Source organism: Nanorana parkeri, unplaced genomic scaffold (genome assembly GCF_000935625.1).
Source record: "Nanorana parkeri isolate BGI_ZX_2015 unplaced genomic scaffold, ASM93562v1 scaffold1493, whole genome shotgun sequence".
Classification (NCBI taxonomy): Eukaryota; Metazoa; Chordata; class Amphibia; order Anura; family Dicroglossidae; genus Nanorana; species Nanorana parkeri.
Window position 1 is genome coordinate 316,108 of NW_017307761.1, and position 15,879 is coordinate 331,986.

General features: G+C 40.3%; 1 protein-coding gene across 1 annotated transcript in view; it reads left to right on the forward strand.

The window, feature by feature from the left end:
- The window catches only part of COMMD10 (COMM domain containing 10), a 40,005-nt gene extending 34,085 nt beyond the window's left edge, over positions 1-5,920 (forward strand). Inside the window, exons 5-6 of the mRNA XM_018570273.1 lie at positions 4,058-4,168; positions 5,861-5,920. Coding sequence (XP_018425775.1) covers positions 4,058-4,168; positions 5,861-5,920 — 171 coding nt within the window. The remainder of the gene's footprint in view (positions 1-4,057; positions 4,169-5,860) is intronic.
- Positions 5,921-15,879: the final 9,959 nt, after the last annotated feature.

Here is a 15,879-nt window from a genome sequence, read left to right on the forward strand (position 1 = left end):
ACAGCCATATAAGGCTTCTTGGTATGCTGTTTTAATTAAAACCCTGGTTTTATTTAACAAATTAACAAAAAAAAGGCACACTGCAATAGGCAAACTGATAAAGATTTAAACTAAAAGATTGAATCTATTCTAAATCAAGATGCAGACAGGAGAGTAACTATTGTAAGCAGTCTGTGCTTACCTTCCTGACAGGCCTCAGCTATTCAGTACTTCTGGGAATCTGGAAACATTTACAAGAAGTTAAAAACATTGTAAAAGGACTTTTGAGGTAATCTGGAAACGTGATTCCCCCACCTCCCTTAAAACAACGATCTGTGTCTGAGCAGCCGATTATCAGATTTTAGGGCCCATTCACACCACATCCAGATCATCTCCAGACCAGACCAGATTGTTTCCGGACCCAAAATGCATCCTGATGTATCCCTATGCCATTTTTGGCCTCTGTTCAGACCAGTGCAGTGGAACTGCGGGCAGGGTCACGCCATTTTTCAAACAAGATCTGGATCGGAAAATGGTGTGAACCTGCCCTTAGTGCTGTCAGGTTGGGTGCTAGGATGTTCATGTACAACATACTGTGTACATTTTGATGTTCTTAATAAAAAAATAAATCTACAAAGGAGTTTTTGGGGACTCTGGAGGTGAATGAGAATGCTGGAGGATGATAAGTACAGAATACTTGCCGCACCTTCTATGATGTAAACTATTATTTCCTAATATAGGTAAAGTGCAGGCTCATTTTAAGGGCAATCTTTGTCAGAGATTATTGCTGGTGCATACTGGTTAGAAAGCTGCACCTGTTGAACAAATCTTATGATACATCTTCCCAAGGCCAGCAGATTCACAATAGACTCTTGTGGAGGGGTCACCGTTTAACACAGAGTTAACTTGTTTAGTGACAATTAAATTGTGCTTTGCAGAAGACATAATTACAGAAACCTCAAGCATATCACAAATGACTTCAAGGCCATCTGCAATCACTTACTAATGCTATGCCATTGGATATTATTCCAAGCTGTTTGTCATTGCCTGCACAAGATCACCAATTAAAAACTCCTCAACAATTAGAGGAATCATTATATCATATATCAAAGGCACATAAGACAAAGTCAATGAGCTTTTGAAACTATTCTGTTGAAGCAATATGTTAGGCCTGTAATGGATATCTGCTTAGTACTGCTTAACACATGAAGACTGGCTGATTCTTACCCAGTTGAGACTACAGTTGAGAAACAATGCTATTTGGTTCCAATCCAAGTTTTTGTTTTGCCTGTCAGTTTGTATTTTCGGAATCATGAAGACGTACATGCATAATTGTGGTGCTGAGGTCTCTAAAAATATCTTTTTAGAATAGATGCCGTCATTTTGTATGGTTATTAATGAGGTAAAGCGAGGGCTTATTCTGTCGCTTTTCAGTCTACTTGTCAATCAATGGCATACCAACATGCCACTTTTTATTTTTCACTGTCCATCTTGTCACCTCCCACACTCCCCAAGGTTGAAAAGATGTAGAGAAACTTAGTCACAACTATGTCTATTCCAAAGGTTCATTGTTATTACCGCAGATCTGTTCCTAAATAGCATAGCGACATTCTATTTATATATGTTATACGATTCAATCAGTGTGGGACAATACTTTCGCACTTTTACTGCAGTTTTAACTTTTTTTAAGCAATTATAATGACCATTAACTATGTGTGTGTGTGTGTGTGTGTGATTTCTCATCAGTCCTGATTTCTCTATGTCATCAGTCCTGATTTCTCTCAGTGTTTCTGGTATTATTTAGCTGTTTTACACTGGACAATAAGAACCCTATTTTCTTATGCTGTCTTTATTTCTAAAGCTGTCTATAGAGTGATGTTCAACATAACTATATTAAATAATCATTTTATGAGCCAGTGCAGGCCCTCATATTTGTCCTGGATTCTTTTATTTGACTTTTATTTCTTCTAGCTGTGGACAGAGTGGAGGGGGCTTAGAACTTTGGTTAGATTGATACTGTTGTTTTTGTAGCTATTGGGGAAATTTTGCCCAGAGATGTAGGCATAGAAAAAGGTGATAACGTGGGTCGGGTATTTATTGCCTACAGTGATGCCTGTTGGTGGAATACCTTGTTTTGGCTGGAGCTGGCCTTTAATCCAAATGAACAATAGCTTGTCTCTGTCTCTACTCCTGTTAAGATGATGACAGCTGAATGATAAAATTCACCCCTCACCAAACCCCCCACACATGCTCCACAATCTGATTGCAAGAAAAAAATCCCTACCTAAAAGCCTTAACTACCTAACTTCCTGCTTGGGTCCTTCTCTAAATTTGTCCACATAAGCGACTGCATGACATGGACATTTCCTATTGGATGTCCATTGGCTAGGGTCCTCTCAGCATCCAGAAGAGGACCAACATCAGAGGAGGGGAGTGAAAGGTAGCAGCAGTCTTGGACGCCATCGCATTGCTGGATTCCCGTTCTGCCACCTGGAAACAGCGGTGATTAGGGACCTACAGGGACTCTTAGGTGAGTATATTTGACTTCACAAGGTAATTGGAAACAAAAGTGTAACAAGATGGGTTAGAGGTGGGTAGGAAAAAAATATTTTTGATCGTAGTTGGGTTTTAAGGCTTTAACTGATTTATGCTTTGCACATACTTGCTGACCACATTTACAGTGATGTGGACGCCTGATTGTCTGATTTATATTTCTTTGACTCTAAACTCAGGAGTTAAATATTAAAAATGCAGTCTAGTACCTTTTAACTATTAACAAAAATGTATCCTGTTTGTGTATCACTCAGCTTTAGATCCTGGAACCATCTCTGAATTGGTGCTGACACTGTCCTTCCTTCTGGAGGGTGGCTGCTCTTGTTCCCCACTGCTCCAAGCTTACTCCCATGATGGACTACAATCTAATACAAATGAGTAAACTGTACTGAAGATTTAGACATCCTGGGAGTCAGTTTGAACCGGTGACTATTTTACAACACACCAAGGGACCATGGGGAACAAAAGTAGCCACCCTCCAGAAGGAAAGACAGTGTGAGTACCAATTCAGAAATTATAGGATCTATACACACATATGATACATTCTGTGGACCTTTTACACTAAAAAAATCAAATTCTACCAATGCATCCGTCTCTGTATGATGATTAATAATAACATAGACACGTCAGGTGTAAAATGCTGTGATTTTGAAATACTTACACTTGCAGAGCATTCACTTCCTGCTTTGAAAGGGCAAAATAACTTTGGTTTGGCAAAGCAATTTTTCCTGGGATTGACTTGTCATCAGCAGAGCATCTGAAAAGGCATTTTCCTCCCCTGAGAGGATGTGCATGGTCACATGTCCTAGTCACATGTCTAGACACGTGCCAGAAATCAAGGAAGTAAAAGGAGAGCTAGTAATCTGCCCTTAGTAAACATGGTCACTGTCCGAAGACTGGGGAAGAAAAGAGAAATAAGGAATTTTTTAATTCAAAGTCTGCAATTATCTATATGTATGTGTTTGTAGATTGTCAATACTAAACATTTCTAAAGGTGTGTTTGTTGTTATTTTAAAGATATGGGTAAATGTCCACTTTAATAGTGAATGTACTTGTATGTATTTTTAAGATTTAACTCCTGAGTTTAGTGTCACTTTAATGCTAAAGTTATCATAGTGTTCTCCAATATTCCAATATAGTAAATCAAACCTTGCACAGGAAGCACACCCTTTACCGGCTAAGATGCACACATGGATAACTAATCTAAAAGCATGATAAGTCCACATACAAAAGTATAATGAAGTTGTCTGCGTAGACCCACACATTTTGTTGTTTTTTCAGCTGTTTTTCTGTGTTTCCTGTATGTTATTCTGTGCCATTATGCTGTCCTCTTCATAAAGCTAGCTTACCTCATTTAGGTAATATGTTGAAAGTGATTGCCAAGAATACTGACACAGATGGCAGAAAAGGGAGATGCTTTATAATAATATCCTCACTTCACCAAAACTGCTGTTTCACGTTATCTGTGTAAGCTCAGAAGCACATAGAATAAGAAACTATTGCTTTTTTGTGTTTTGTTGTCTAGCTGGAGACAACTGCCTGGCAGCTCAACCTCCAGATGGCTCAATCCACCCAAGCAAAAATGAAGTCTCCCCAGGCTGTGCTAGAACTTGGAGTTAGCACCGAAGACACAAAGGTAGGCAGACACATCTGCTACTGAGAACTTCCATTCTCTCCTCCAGGAAACTTGTGAAATCAGGTCTTTATCCTAACAGTGAAGTTTAACCCATCTGATTCCTGTCCAGAGAATGGATTAAACAGGTGACACATCAGATGATTATTTTTCTTTTTTTTTTTTTTTATTAACCATGTTGAGATAACATATAAAAGCAATTACATTCTAAAATGGCCTCTTGAGTTATTCTGTGCTCAAAGTTTGCAGTCAAGTCATCTAGAGCTGCTGTCTTGAAACAAGGGATATATTTGTGAAGTGAATTGAAATACCCTCTGGCCTTATTGTTACCCGGCGTGCGTCAAGGGATTTCGATTGTCTTGCTCTGTAAATTACACACATGCCAAGGTGGATTTCATGCTTTTGTTTCAGTGAAAGACCTTTATCTGCCCTCATTTAATGACTCCTAACAGAAACACGTGACTTAAAAGACTGTAAGCCGAGAGGCTGTTTATTTGTTATAAGCATGTTTTCTGCAGTATCTAGCTAGCTGGAGTTTAAAAGGTAGCAGCAGTTATAATCCCTTTTGGGGGTTTTCACAGGTCAATTATTAAAGAGGAACTTAATTTCCCCTTTGGATTTTTTTTTTTTAACCTGTCTTACCTTTTGTGCAGTGAATTGTACTGCTGCGATTTGCTGTTCAGTTCTGGTCCGGTCCGAAAAAATGCTGCAAGCACCTTTTTTTCTGATTGGACCAAAACGCAGGCACAGATGTGCCACTTGTTCCCGTGCGGCCAACACACTGTGGCCCGGAGGGCGTAGCTGCGGTGCCATTGATTTCAATGCACTGCCATGCTCCCTCCCGCCCCAACACAAAGTGAGCCGGCCGCAATGCGATCGAGTTCCAGTCCCAATCAGGCAGAAACGCTCTGTGGCTGGTGTGGACAAGCCCTTAGTCTGAATTTGCAGTTTTTATTAAAATAATACCTGGTGATCCTTCCACGAAGGCCCTTGTGCAGGTACTTGCTATTATAGGTTAACAACACTCTGTTATTGTCTTCCATATTTGTTTCTGTGTTGTAACACTGTCACATGAGATTCTGAGAGTACAATTAGTCACGCCGATACATATTACACCGCCATGTTACCCTGTTGTCACCATTAGGAAATCTGCCCTAAGAATTGACATGCAGCCATTGCTGGAGTGCATGCATGTTGACAGGAAGGGACCACAGGAGGTCATCAGCTCTGATTTTACAACAAAGGATAAAAAAAAAGGTTAAAACAGTGCTTTATTTAATTAAATAATAATTAATAATGCAACTCAGTGCTACAGCAATCTAAATGTCATTACATTACAATGGTTTTACATCTACTTAAAAAAAGTATAAACCCTACCTTTAGTTTGCTAAACATTGCATTCTATAACAAAAATGCTATTTTTAACAAAATATTTTTTTCATCTATTGTTGCATCTCAGTGCAGCTAATCTCCTGCTGCTTCTTTGCAGCCACTTTTCTGTCTTCATGCATACACTCCAGTCATGGCTGCATGATATTGTTAGGGCATTGTTAGGACAGGTTTCCCTGCTTATTAGAGTGAGCACTTTCAGTTTTAGCCACCACAAAGGAGCTCAGTGAATGGTAATTCACCGATCTCATCCATTTGGTCACGACTCTGCTCTTCATCCTAATCTGGGTTGGTCGATGGCTTTAGCGGGAACACCAGCAGCAGGACAATGAGCAGCATGGCTTGCCAGCCAAAGCAGAGATGTGACCCAAATCCTGTACTGAGAGAAAGATCAGGTTCTGGGGAGTAGTTGAAAATGTTATGGGGGCCAATTCTATTAAGGGACAGGCTCTTGGGCACCTTTATACTTTAAATACATGATTATTGAAGTGACCATAAACTTACCGTTTGAGAAAATCCAGCCGGTCTAAGTCTTACTGACTTGGCCTGCTACAAACGATCCTGTTCTGATGTAATACTTAACTCAGTGGCAGGGAAAGGGTTAAAAGATTATTTTAATAATTGGGTTTGAAATGTAATTGGATAGGTTTACATACTGTATTGTTTCAGATTTTTCACCAGGAGTCCTAATGTCACAGACTGCTTCTCGGGCTCCAAGTGCAGTATGCCAGACGGCTCCAAATTGCCATTTATGTTCTATCAGAGATTTGCCTGTGCTTTCTGCTATTTACTAAATAAGTGTATAGCTATTAGCACAAAATACAGTGTGAATCATACTGCCCTGTCAAGCACTGGCACATGCAGGGCAACCCCTTCACCTTGGGCAAGGTAGTATAGACAGCTCTTTGCTTCTTTTTTTTTTTTTGTCTGCCATTAAAGTATTGCTCTGTGCTGCTTGTGTGTGGCAATCTCTGTGTGTCCCATGTGAATAATGGGTCTTTCTCTGTACACAGCTGAGGCATTTGGCTGCTTGTGACTAAACTTGATAAGGTCAGGTTTATGTCAAACTAAGTTGACCACTTTGGGTGTGGAGGAGGAAGTTAACCTCCTCTAACCTTGTACCCCCCAGAGGTTTGATGCTGCAAATATGTGCACATAGAATCCAGCAGAAAGGATATAGCCTATAAGGTAACTGAGGACCTGTGTCAGCACCAAATACAATATTTACAATTTTTGGTTCATTTTTATTTTATTTTTGCTTTGGCGGGCCACTTCTGGACACTTGTGTGGAAATCTTGTAACAGAAATGAAGGGAATGGAGTTCCAAGATCGTGCAATTGTCAGATATTATGCTGTTTACAATGATGTACAGAAGTGCCTGTATGAAGGGGTATCCTCATTTATTTGTGCATGAATGAGAACATAAACTCAACATACAGCTTTGACCGAAGGATTGGTTGACTGCGGATGGTGTCTATAAAGTCTGAAGCGTGCAAAATGTTTCCGTAAGGTCTGAATTTCCCTGTGCAGTCTTCTGTGACTCTTCCTTCTGCTGTCAGTAGGATTTTGACTGGAGAACTTGAGCACATAAAATATGCATCAAGTACAAAATGCAGATTTCTAATCTAGCTTTCTCTCCTGCCAAACTGAGAGGAATGACCCAAATTCTCTGGTGTTCAGTCCCTGTGCTGTTTGTGGATTATAGAGAGAAATGAAATCACAAACACAACCCAATGAAGGTTAAGAATACATGTTCCTGTTTGTGTGCCAAATAATTTTCCCATCAATGCTGAATACTCACTTGTGCTATGACAAGTGTAGATTTAAGACATTGGTTCTTGGTGCTTTATTTTGGAATCATCTGGTTTTCCTTACGTATTTGTGCATAACAAGGGTGTACTATTTATATTCAGCATTCAGTCAGTCCTTCCTAAGAGAGTACAAACGTTCTTCCACCGAATTCAGAAATGACTGAAAGACATAAGGTGCTGGTGATAAATTTGTAGGTGTATTGGCTATCTGGCTCTTGCCTATGACTGGACTATTGAATGTTTGCTTCATATAGCTAATACCTTTTTGTTTTTAAAAGAGAACTATGGGGTAAGTGTTGTTCCCCATAGTTCTCTTTAGGGTCACAGGAGGACATATACTAACTTCCTCCCGTGACCAAAAACTCAGTATATAACAGACTACTGCCCGCGATATACTGAGAACGCCGCAGCCAGGACAAATCCCGACAATACTGTCTGGATCCACCCAGCTGCGTCAGTGACAGCTGGCTCTCCTATCAAGAGGCAGAGCCATCTGTGCCTGCCCCCTCCCCTGTTTGTTCCTCCACTCGGCGCTAGAGGATTGGAGAGTGGAGGGGGGAATCCCTGCAGGGAGTGGGGACTGACAGTCACCGAACACTGCAGGGAGACGATCGGGAAGTGAGCAGATCAGCTGCATGTTTTTTCTGCTCACTTCCCGGTCGATAGAGCCGACCTGTGACAGCTTCTTTGTCTGTAACTATGAGGATGAGTGGAAGTCACTCACCTCATAGTTCTCCTCCTTTTTAATGTCACTTTAAACAACTAGCTTTTGTGTATTGGGTGGGTGGTCCTTACAGTACACAATAGTCCCTCTAGTGCTTTTGTTTTGCTGCCATTTATCTTAACAAACAAAAAAATAGAATGACATCACTGGGAAAATGGTTGTAGGCCCGAACCATAATCGACTTTGTTGCCAAAGAAATGATTTCACTTTTCCTTCCATCATGTTTTTAGAAGTCATCCCCAAGCATTTTTGGAGTACATCAGAGAATCTTAAAGTAGCTTACTTTTTTTATTCTCTAGTAAGCGTTCCTGGCACTAGTACAGTTATAGTAATTCATGTTAGTCATAAGATGGAGCTTCGTTATCCATACATACAGTGCTGTGCAAATTGTAACAATATGGAATCTCTTGGCAGAAGACAAGCTGTGCCGACTGAATTGAATCATCAGTCATTCCTTGCTTAACATATTTTAAGGTTTGTTTCAAACACATCCTTTAATTTTAATCTGACTTAAACGAGGTCACCGTTTTGTTTGGAGAATAAGTTGCTAGCATTAAGCATTGAGACTCTTTCCAGCTGCAGACTTTTTTTTTGATGATCTGTGTTAAGGCAGCAGGATTGGGAAAAGATAAGTGGGGAAAGATAAAGAGTGGACAGAATCTTGGTAATAGAACAGTGTCTATAGCTTAGTTATTGTATGATTTAATATCATAAAATATAATGTCTTTGTTAGTTGTAAGCGGATGAAAAAAAAACAACTTATGGAGGAGGAATTGATCACTAAATGTGACTTTTATATAATGGAGTATTATAGAAGGTAGTATTATGAAGGAGGAATGTTAGAGGGACGTAGGGGGCTATTCTTTGTAATATGGCTTTTTCCAGGATGAAAGCCATACTACACATTAGTCGTGGAGCATCTGCGTGCAGCAATTTCTGTAATGACCTCTTCACACAAGAAGATCACTAATGTAATGCCTGAGTCTTTACACACAGTTGTGCAGGCATAAGCAGCCTACAGTTCCATTAGTACTTGGAAGTACATCGTTTGCTGCTCCTCTAGATGTTGACATTTGATGTACTCTTAGCAGCGAGTTTGACACTTTTAATATGTACAAAGACCACATATATACACACAAACACACACAGAAAAGGTTGAGCCTATTTCCTGGTAGCATAAGGTACAAAGGGGATGATCAGCCCAGACATACACACTGCCTGAAGGCTGTTCATATGGCATTCTCACTACTAGGAAATTCCTGTTCTCCTCAGCTCCATCTAGTGCCAAGAATGCCATGCTAATGGCATTTGGCCAGCATATATTTGGGTGGAAAATGTATAAATCATCTCAAGTGAATATTAGTTTAATTTTTGAAATATCTGTCTTAACTTTCAAATTGATGAAGTATAGAAATTCACAACAGCACATTCTGCTGTGCGCAACTAAGACATAATGGGATCTTGGCGCAACTATTGCTAATGGGCATTATCCCCAACAGTTAGGTTTTCTTTTAAATTGCCCGACCACAAGTAACAAAATCTCTCCCATTTGGGGGTAACATATACTGCCTAAGACAACACGGCTAGCTATGTCAATTAACCTTACAATTTGGTGAGCTGTAAAGATGGAATTCAATGGTATTTTAGTTGTATTTTATTATCTATATTGTACAGCAGTTAACCTCACCTTGGCTTGTGAGTTGCATTGTGCACTCAGCTGTCAACATTTTATAAAAAAAAAAGTTTTGTTTTATCTTGCAAAAAAAACCTAAAACCGCTAAGCAGACATTACCTGATTTATACAATTTTAGAAAAAAAATGAGGGTGCTTTTTCCATAGTTTGTATGGCCTAGATCTGCATTTTCTATTGGAAGTAATCCTCAGGCTGACTAAGGTTGGGGCCTTCTGAAATGAATATCTATAAACACATTTTCTTGTCTAGTAACAAATGCATTGAAATACATGCTGGTTCAGTAAAAGAAAAACAAAAAAAATGATTTGCACTAAAAATAGCTGTGTGAATAATGGAGCTATGCAAAACCCGGACAAGAGAGCAGGCTTAAAGCATCCTGTTATTCTGCACTGCTACGCACGGAGCTGTAGAGACATTTTCATTTCAGTGTTTTTCACACATATAGTCCAGGCAGTCACATGCGATTTAATTTTAGCAATAAAACAGATTTTGTTTTGCTTATTTTTTCCTGCCGTGCTGTTTTCTGTTTCATGTAGATAGTAACAAAAAAACACATTATATTCTTCAATTATAAACACAAAAGCAATCCAATTGTAAGGTGATGGTATGTCAGAGAAAATGTTATTTCTGTGATTGACATCAAGATAAATCCCATTTTAAAGCACTTTGGCTTATATGCACAAGCAGATGTGCTTTGTTGAGTTCAGCTTATCTATAAATCTGTCATGAAGTAACCAGCACTATTTATTGTCTTGGAGAATATTCAAGATATTGTACAACTTGATGGTTTAATTGCAGTTTGAGGACTTGGAAAGGTTATATCCTAGTCTTCTTTTTTCCCCAGCTTGCCTGGTGAGTGCATGATGACCTTGTGTAGAAGGGAAAAATAAAGGTTGTTTCATGCATCATTGGACAGAAGTGTCCCTTTAGCAAACTCAGCACAGAGCATAGAGAATTGTTAATCATAGTTGATCAACAGCACTGTATAGGGCAATCCAGCTCATGGCAGTGTGGCCTCTGCTGCCTCAAGTGTTTACTCAACCCTAAACTTTAGTTTTTATTGCATGTTAAAGAGAATATATTTTATGCATATATTTTCTTTATTATATTCAAGGCTAAAGACCTACATTTTTTTAACCCCAAAAAAGTAAAACATTTTCATTGTTTTTAGTCAGGTGAATATGACATGTTGCATTTATTATATAACTTTTTACCTATTCGTAGCCAGGGGGTGGAGCTTTGGCATCCTTTCTATATGTTTACCAAGTTAAAGAGCTGTTATGTTATGCTGTTTTTGTTTTATTTTTGAATATACTTACCTTTTTATACCTCCTCTTCAGTCTTCTCCCTGTTGTCATGGTCTTGGGGTGATGATGCAGAGAGCGGAACTCACTTGATGACATTAGCGCCATTTTCTACAAGTATTGGAGCCTGTGTCGGGTATTTTTTCTGCATGTGTGCCTATTGCAGAGATTCCTCTCCTGTGCTCTGACAGTTCCATTTTAAAGCTAGACTACAGCCAGGAGGAATACAATCTTATGCTTTGCTTTCCATTTCTTTTAAAATCTATTTTGACCCCAAGCAGGTTTCTTATGCCCCATTTCTTCTAACTTTATGTGTGACCAGGCGCTGCTCTTTTCTCTATAAGGAGAAATGGCTTCTGGTTGTGTTTTCTCCCATCCGTACTCTACTGAAGAAGAGCAGTGATGTCATGTAGATGACATCTACACAACATCATTACAGTCATCTACATGTCACTCATTAACAGCCCCCACCTGATATCCAAGGTTTCATGGGTCTGCTAGGTTGCTGCTCGTTTGTGTGGCCTGGTGCTTATAGTACTTTTTTGCAAGTTCCTTCCGTCTCTAAACAGGCAAAAACACAGATTAACTATGATTATGTGCATACGCCGAGGGTCACCAGTATTGTGTGGGCGGCAATATAATATATAATTATATAAGCTGGGCTGCAGGAGGTGGCAGAGAGGCGGCGGAGGGAGGGAACCATTGCATCTGCATCGCTCCCGGTCCCAAAGAAACGGGGAGGGGATCGATGAACGGAAGTTCGTCGACCTCCTTCCCAGCTCCCCGCGGACACAAAGATCGCCGGTCCCGGGCCCGTAGGAGGGGCAACGGAGCCCGGGAAGCACGGCGGGGGTGTCCGGCGACAGGTAAGTCGCCAGGATCGCTTCTGTTGTAAAGCCGACAGTCGGCTCTACAAGTTTAAACAGACTCCCGGCGGCAAAAGTCGCCGGGAGTCTGTTTAAACAGCCCCGATGCTGGCGACGTACACTGTACGTCGTCAGTCACGAAGGGGTTAAAATGTTTTGTTTCTATACCAATACTTCCCCATCAAGCATAGTCAAATGTCGATTTCCGCAATTGTTCGTTAGCCATACTAACCAACCAATTTTTGACGAATGGAAATAATTTCCTTCTACGCTGTGTGCTGTGTTCTTGCTGGGATTTTTGACGAACGAAAACCCCACTGATTCATCGACTTTCGTTCGGTCAGAAAAAATGTTTCTAACCTGACCAAACAAATTTTTTTAATCAAAAACAAAAATCGGTGACGTACTATCCACTGGTTGATTCCTGTTCGAAAGACTGTTCGTGTACGATTTCCAAACGAAAATCTCACAGCATATGGGCACCTTTTAAGGTGCCCATACACCTTACAATTATCTGCAGATTTTCTGTGGTCAGATGGAAAAAGTGCAACAGATTGGCCCAGGTGGAGATTACTCCATCCACACAGTTAAGTGTAGATGGAGGAATCTGTTGCACCTTTTCCATCTGACCACAGAAAATCTGCAGATAATTGTAAGGTGTATGGCCAGCTTTAAGGTGCCCACACACCTTGCGATAATCGTACGATAATCGCGGGAAATTCCGCGATCATACGATTATCGGAAGGTACGATCTGCCTGTCCAAGATGGGCAGATTGTACGTTTTTCTAATTACCTTACAACCATCGCAAGACAAAAGTCTTGCGATGGTTGTAAAGGTGCCCATACACTTTACAACCCTCACAAGACTTTTCTCTTGCGAGGGTTGTAAAGTACTTAAAAAAACCATAGATCTGCCCATCTTGGACAGGCAGATCGTAATTGCGATCATCGCCCTGAGGGGCGGGCTCCCGATGACTGCAATGCTGAACGGGCAGTGTGCACGTGCGCACACCGGCACGTTCGGCACTTATCTCTCGATCATGATTCAAAATTCGTACGATTCTCGGCTGGTATTCCAACATGCTCGAAATAGAAAAGTCGTGCGACTGTACAGTAGAAACAGTCGCACGCCTTCCATACACTGCACGATTCTCGTACGATCGTGGGATTTCCAGCGATTCTCGTACGAGAATCGTGCAGTGTATGGCCACCTTAAGGTGTGTGCCCAGCATTAGTCTTTAGTCACTCATTACTCTAATAGCCCCCACCTGATATCCAGGCTTTACAGGATCTGCTAGGTTGCTGCTAGTCTACAGTATGTGGCCTGGTGCTCAAAGTACTTTGCAATTTCCTTCTGTATAGAATCTTCCAACCGTATTTTCACATCACTGGCAAATGGAGGTAGAAGACCTTCATTATTCATTAAAAAGCCAAACCCCCCAGACAGAGCTTTTGTTTTGTTGAGGCTCTGCTCATATGTGGCAGTTGAATCATCTCCATGTATTTACATTTAAAGATGCATTCCAATCAAACCTGGAAATGAATAATTTGGATGAATTCAGGGCGCACAGCAAAGCTTTCATTGTTATAGTACACCAGTCCACTCTTTTGTGTGCAAGCAGCAGACTGGGTGCAGGGGTACGCAGTCTCTTCTAATGCCTTATCACTGCAGGAACTGAACCATGAAAAGCTTGCGTTAGGTTTTACACGTAGGACGCACTACAAAACGGTCAGGTGTGAACCAGCACTAAGCCTCCATTCAGAAGATTTGCTCACATTTTTTTTCCTGGTGACCTCTGCCATTGGAACAGGAAGTGAAGGGAAATTTACTATTTTACAGTTGTCACCTGAACAGAAGTTAAGGGGAAATATACTAAAGGAGATGCTGGCTACAGTAACTGTTGTCAAAGACGGGATTTCCCCTAACTTTGGGTACATTTTTTCCCTTCCTTTTGTGTATCCATGACAGGAAGTGAGGGAAATCTCTCCATTGGCGACACAGACAAAAACCTGACAGAAGTTGTAACTCTTTACTCTCTAACCCAAACCAGAGAACAACGTTTTGCCTGGAGTTCCTTTCCAAAACATGTGTGCCCAAAAACTGATTGTGCAGTCATGGAAAATGATCTATGGTAGCATCTTGACATCCATATTGCTCTATGCTGCGGGATAAATCAACAACAGCTTGCTACAAAGAATTCTTCTTTTTCTGTCAACATTTCTGAACCTTTGTGTGAAACCATTGTACTGGGTCAGTGTTTGACCCATAGGGCAGAAAGATGAGATGAGCTTTATTTTTTTAAATGTTATAAAAAAAATGTAGAAAAAATGCTGAACTAACATGATTTATAGATGGTGTATTTTTTCATTTTCTTTGCCTTCAGCAGACAGTGACTTATGGAAAATATGAAAAAATAGGTGTCTCCAGTCACTGGATCTATTGGGAATGCCTATATAAGCGTTGTGTGCAGTCCTTACCTAAAAAGCATGTATTGTTTTGACAGGTATTACCTGGGGATTTTCATCAGCAGAGCTTGCAAGGTTTAAACATGTTAAATCCACATGTCAAGTGTTTGATTGCTGTCTTCCAGGCAGAATTTGATAGGGTCTCTCTCCTTCTCTATATTCAACACGCTGCCATGCTATTTTATTTCAATTACCCTTAGATTTTTTTCTAAAAGCTACTTATTTGAAATGAAAAGGCACTGAGACTAAAGATGCGATTTATTTTTCTTTAGCAGTTAGGTTTGCAGAGAAAGATCCTTCCCTCTTTGAAGACCAATACAATCTTTTAGCCCTTGGAACGTAGATGTTAAATTTAATTCTTTATGTTAACATTAGAAAGAGCAAAAGCTGGCAGTTATGCCATTGAGAAAGCTATCACCAACTCCTGATGTTCAATAAAAAAAGAAAGGTTTGTGTGCCATCATTGGTGATCCATAAGATATCCAGAGCTTAAAAAGTTGTTTCCTCTGAACACTTTAGTGATTCAAAAAAGTTGTCACTCTGATTTTTCAGTGTCTTTCTGTATTTATGGATACCATGTTGACTTTTCTTGGTCCCTAAAGTGCTGTCACTCATACTGACACAACCACTGAGCTTAAAGTAGAACTAAAGCCCAAACTTTTTTTTTTCAGATAAGAAAGGAATATAACATTTCTTTGCCATCTGTGTCCCAGTGGGGAGATTTCCCTTCACTTCTGGCCCAAAGCCAGAAGTGAAGAAGGGAGAGTAAAAAAGAAGGGAGAGTAAATCCATGGAGTCTCCAGACCTAGTGCCTCAGTTAAAAGATTTCCTCTCTGTTCCTGTTTTGGTGACTCAAAATGTGGTATTTTGTTTTATGATAATGAGAGGGTGAGTCTCCATACTATGTGTTCTAATCCCTCTTCACTACATAGAAAACTAGAATTTTTTTTTTTGCCTTTAGTTATACTTTAAGCAAACCTATCGAACATGTACCTTCTCTTTGTTGCCACCAGGAGGCACTGTTGCTCTGTGGTTGGCCAACTGCTATACTGACACCCCGAATTTATTGTCTTGAAAGCAGCATTCGGAATCAATTGTGAAGCCGGTAGCTGTGGGAAATGCGAAGTGTTTACATTTCTAATCTGTGCCTAACAATGGTCTTCTGTTGCACTTCTAGCAAATGAATTCCTATTCATCAAACCGGGGCAAAGCACAACAGCAAGCAATTTAACCTGTGCAGCTCTAGAGAGATCAGTCGAGCATCACTGCTTAATTCTCTGCAGGGCTCTTTAGCAAGGAAGAAGCACAAACTTATTTTGTTCTTTCGGCGTAGCACTCTAACCGCAGATCAGAAGCTCTTCCTCCATAATTCTTCGATCAGAAACTCTTTGCTCGGTTCATCTTGTATTAGCTGTTTTCTTCCTAGTCATCACCACAATATTTTCTTCTATAAGACAGGG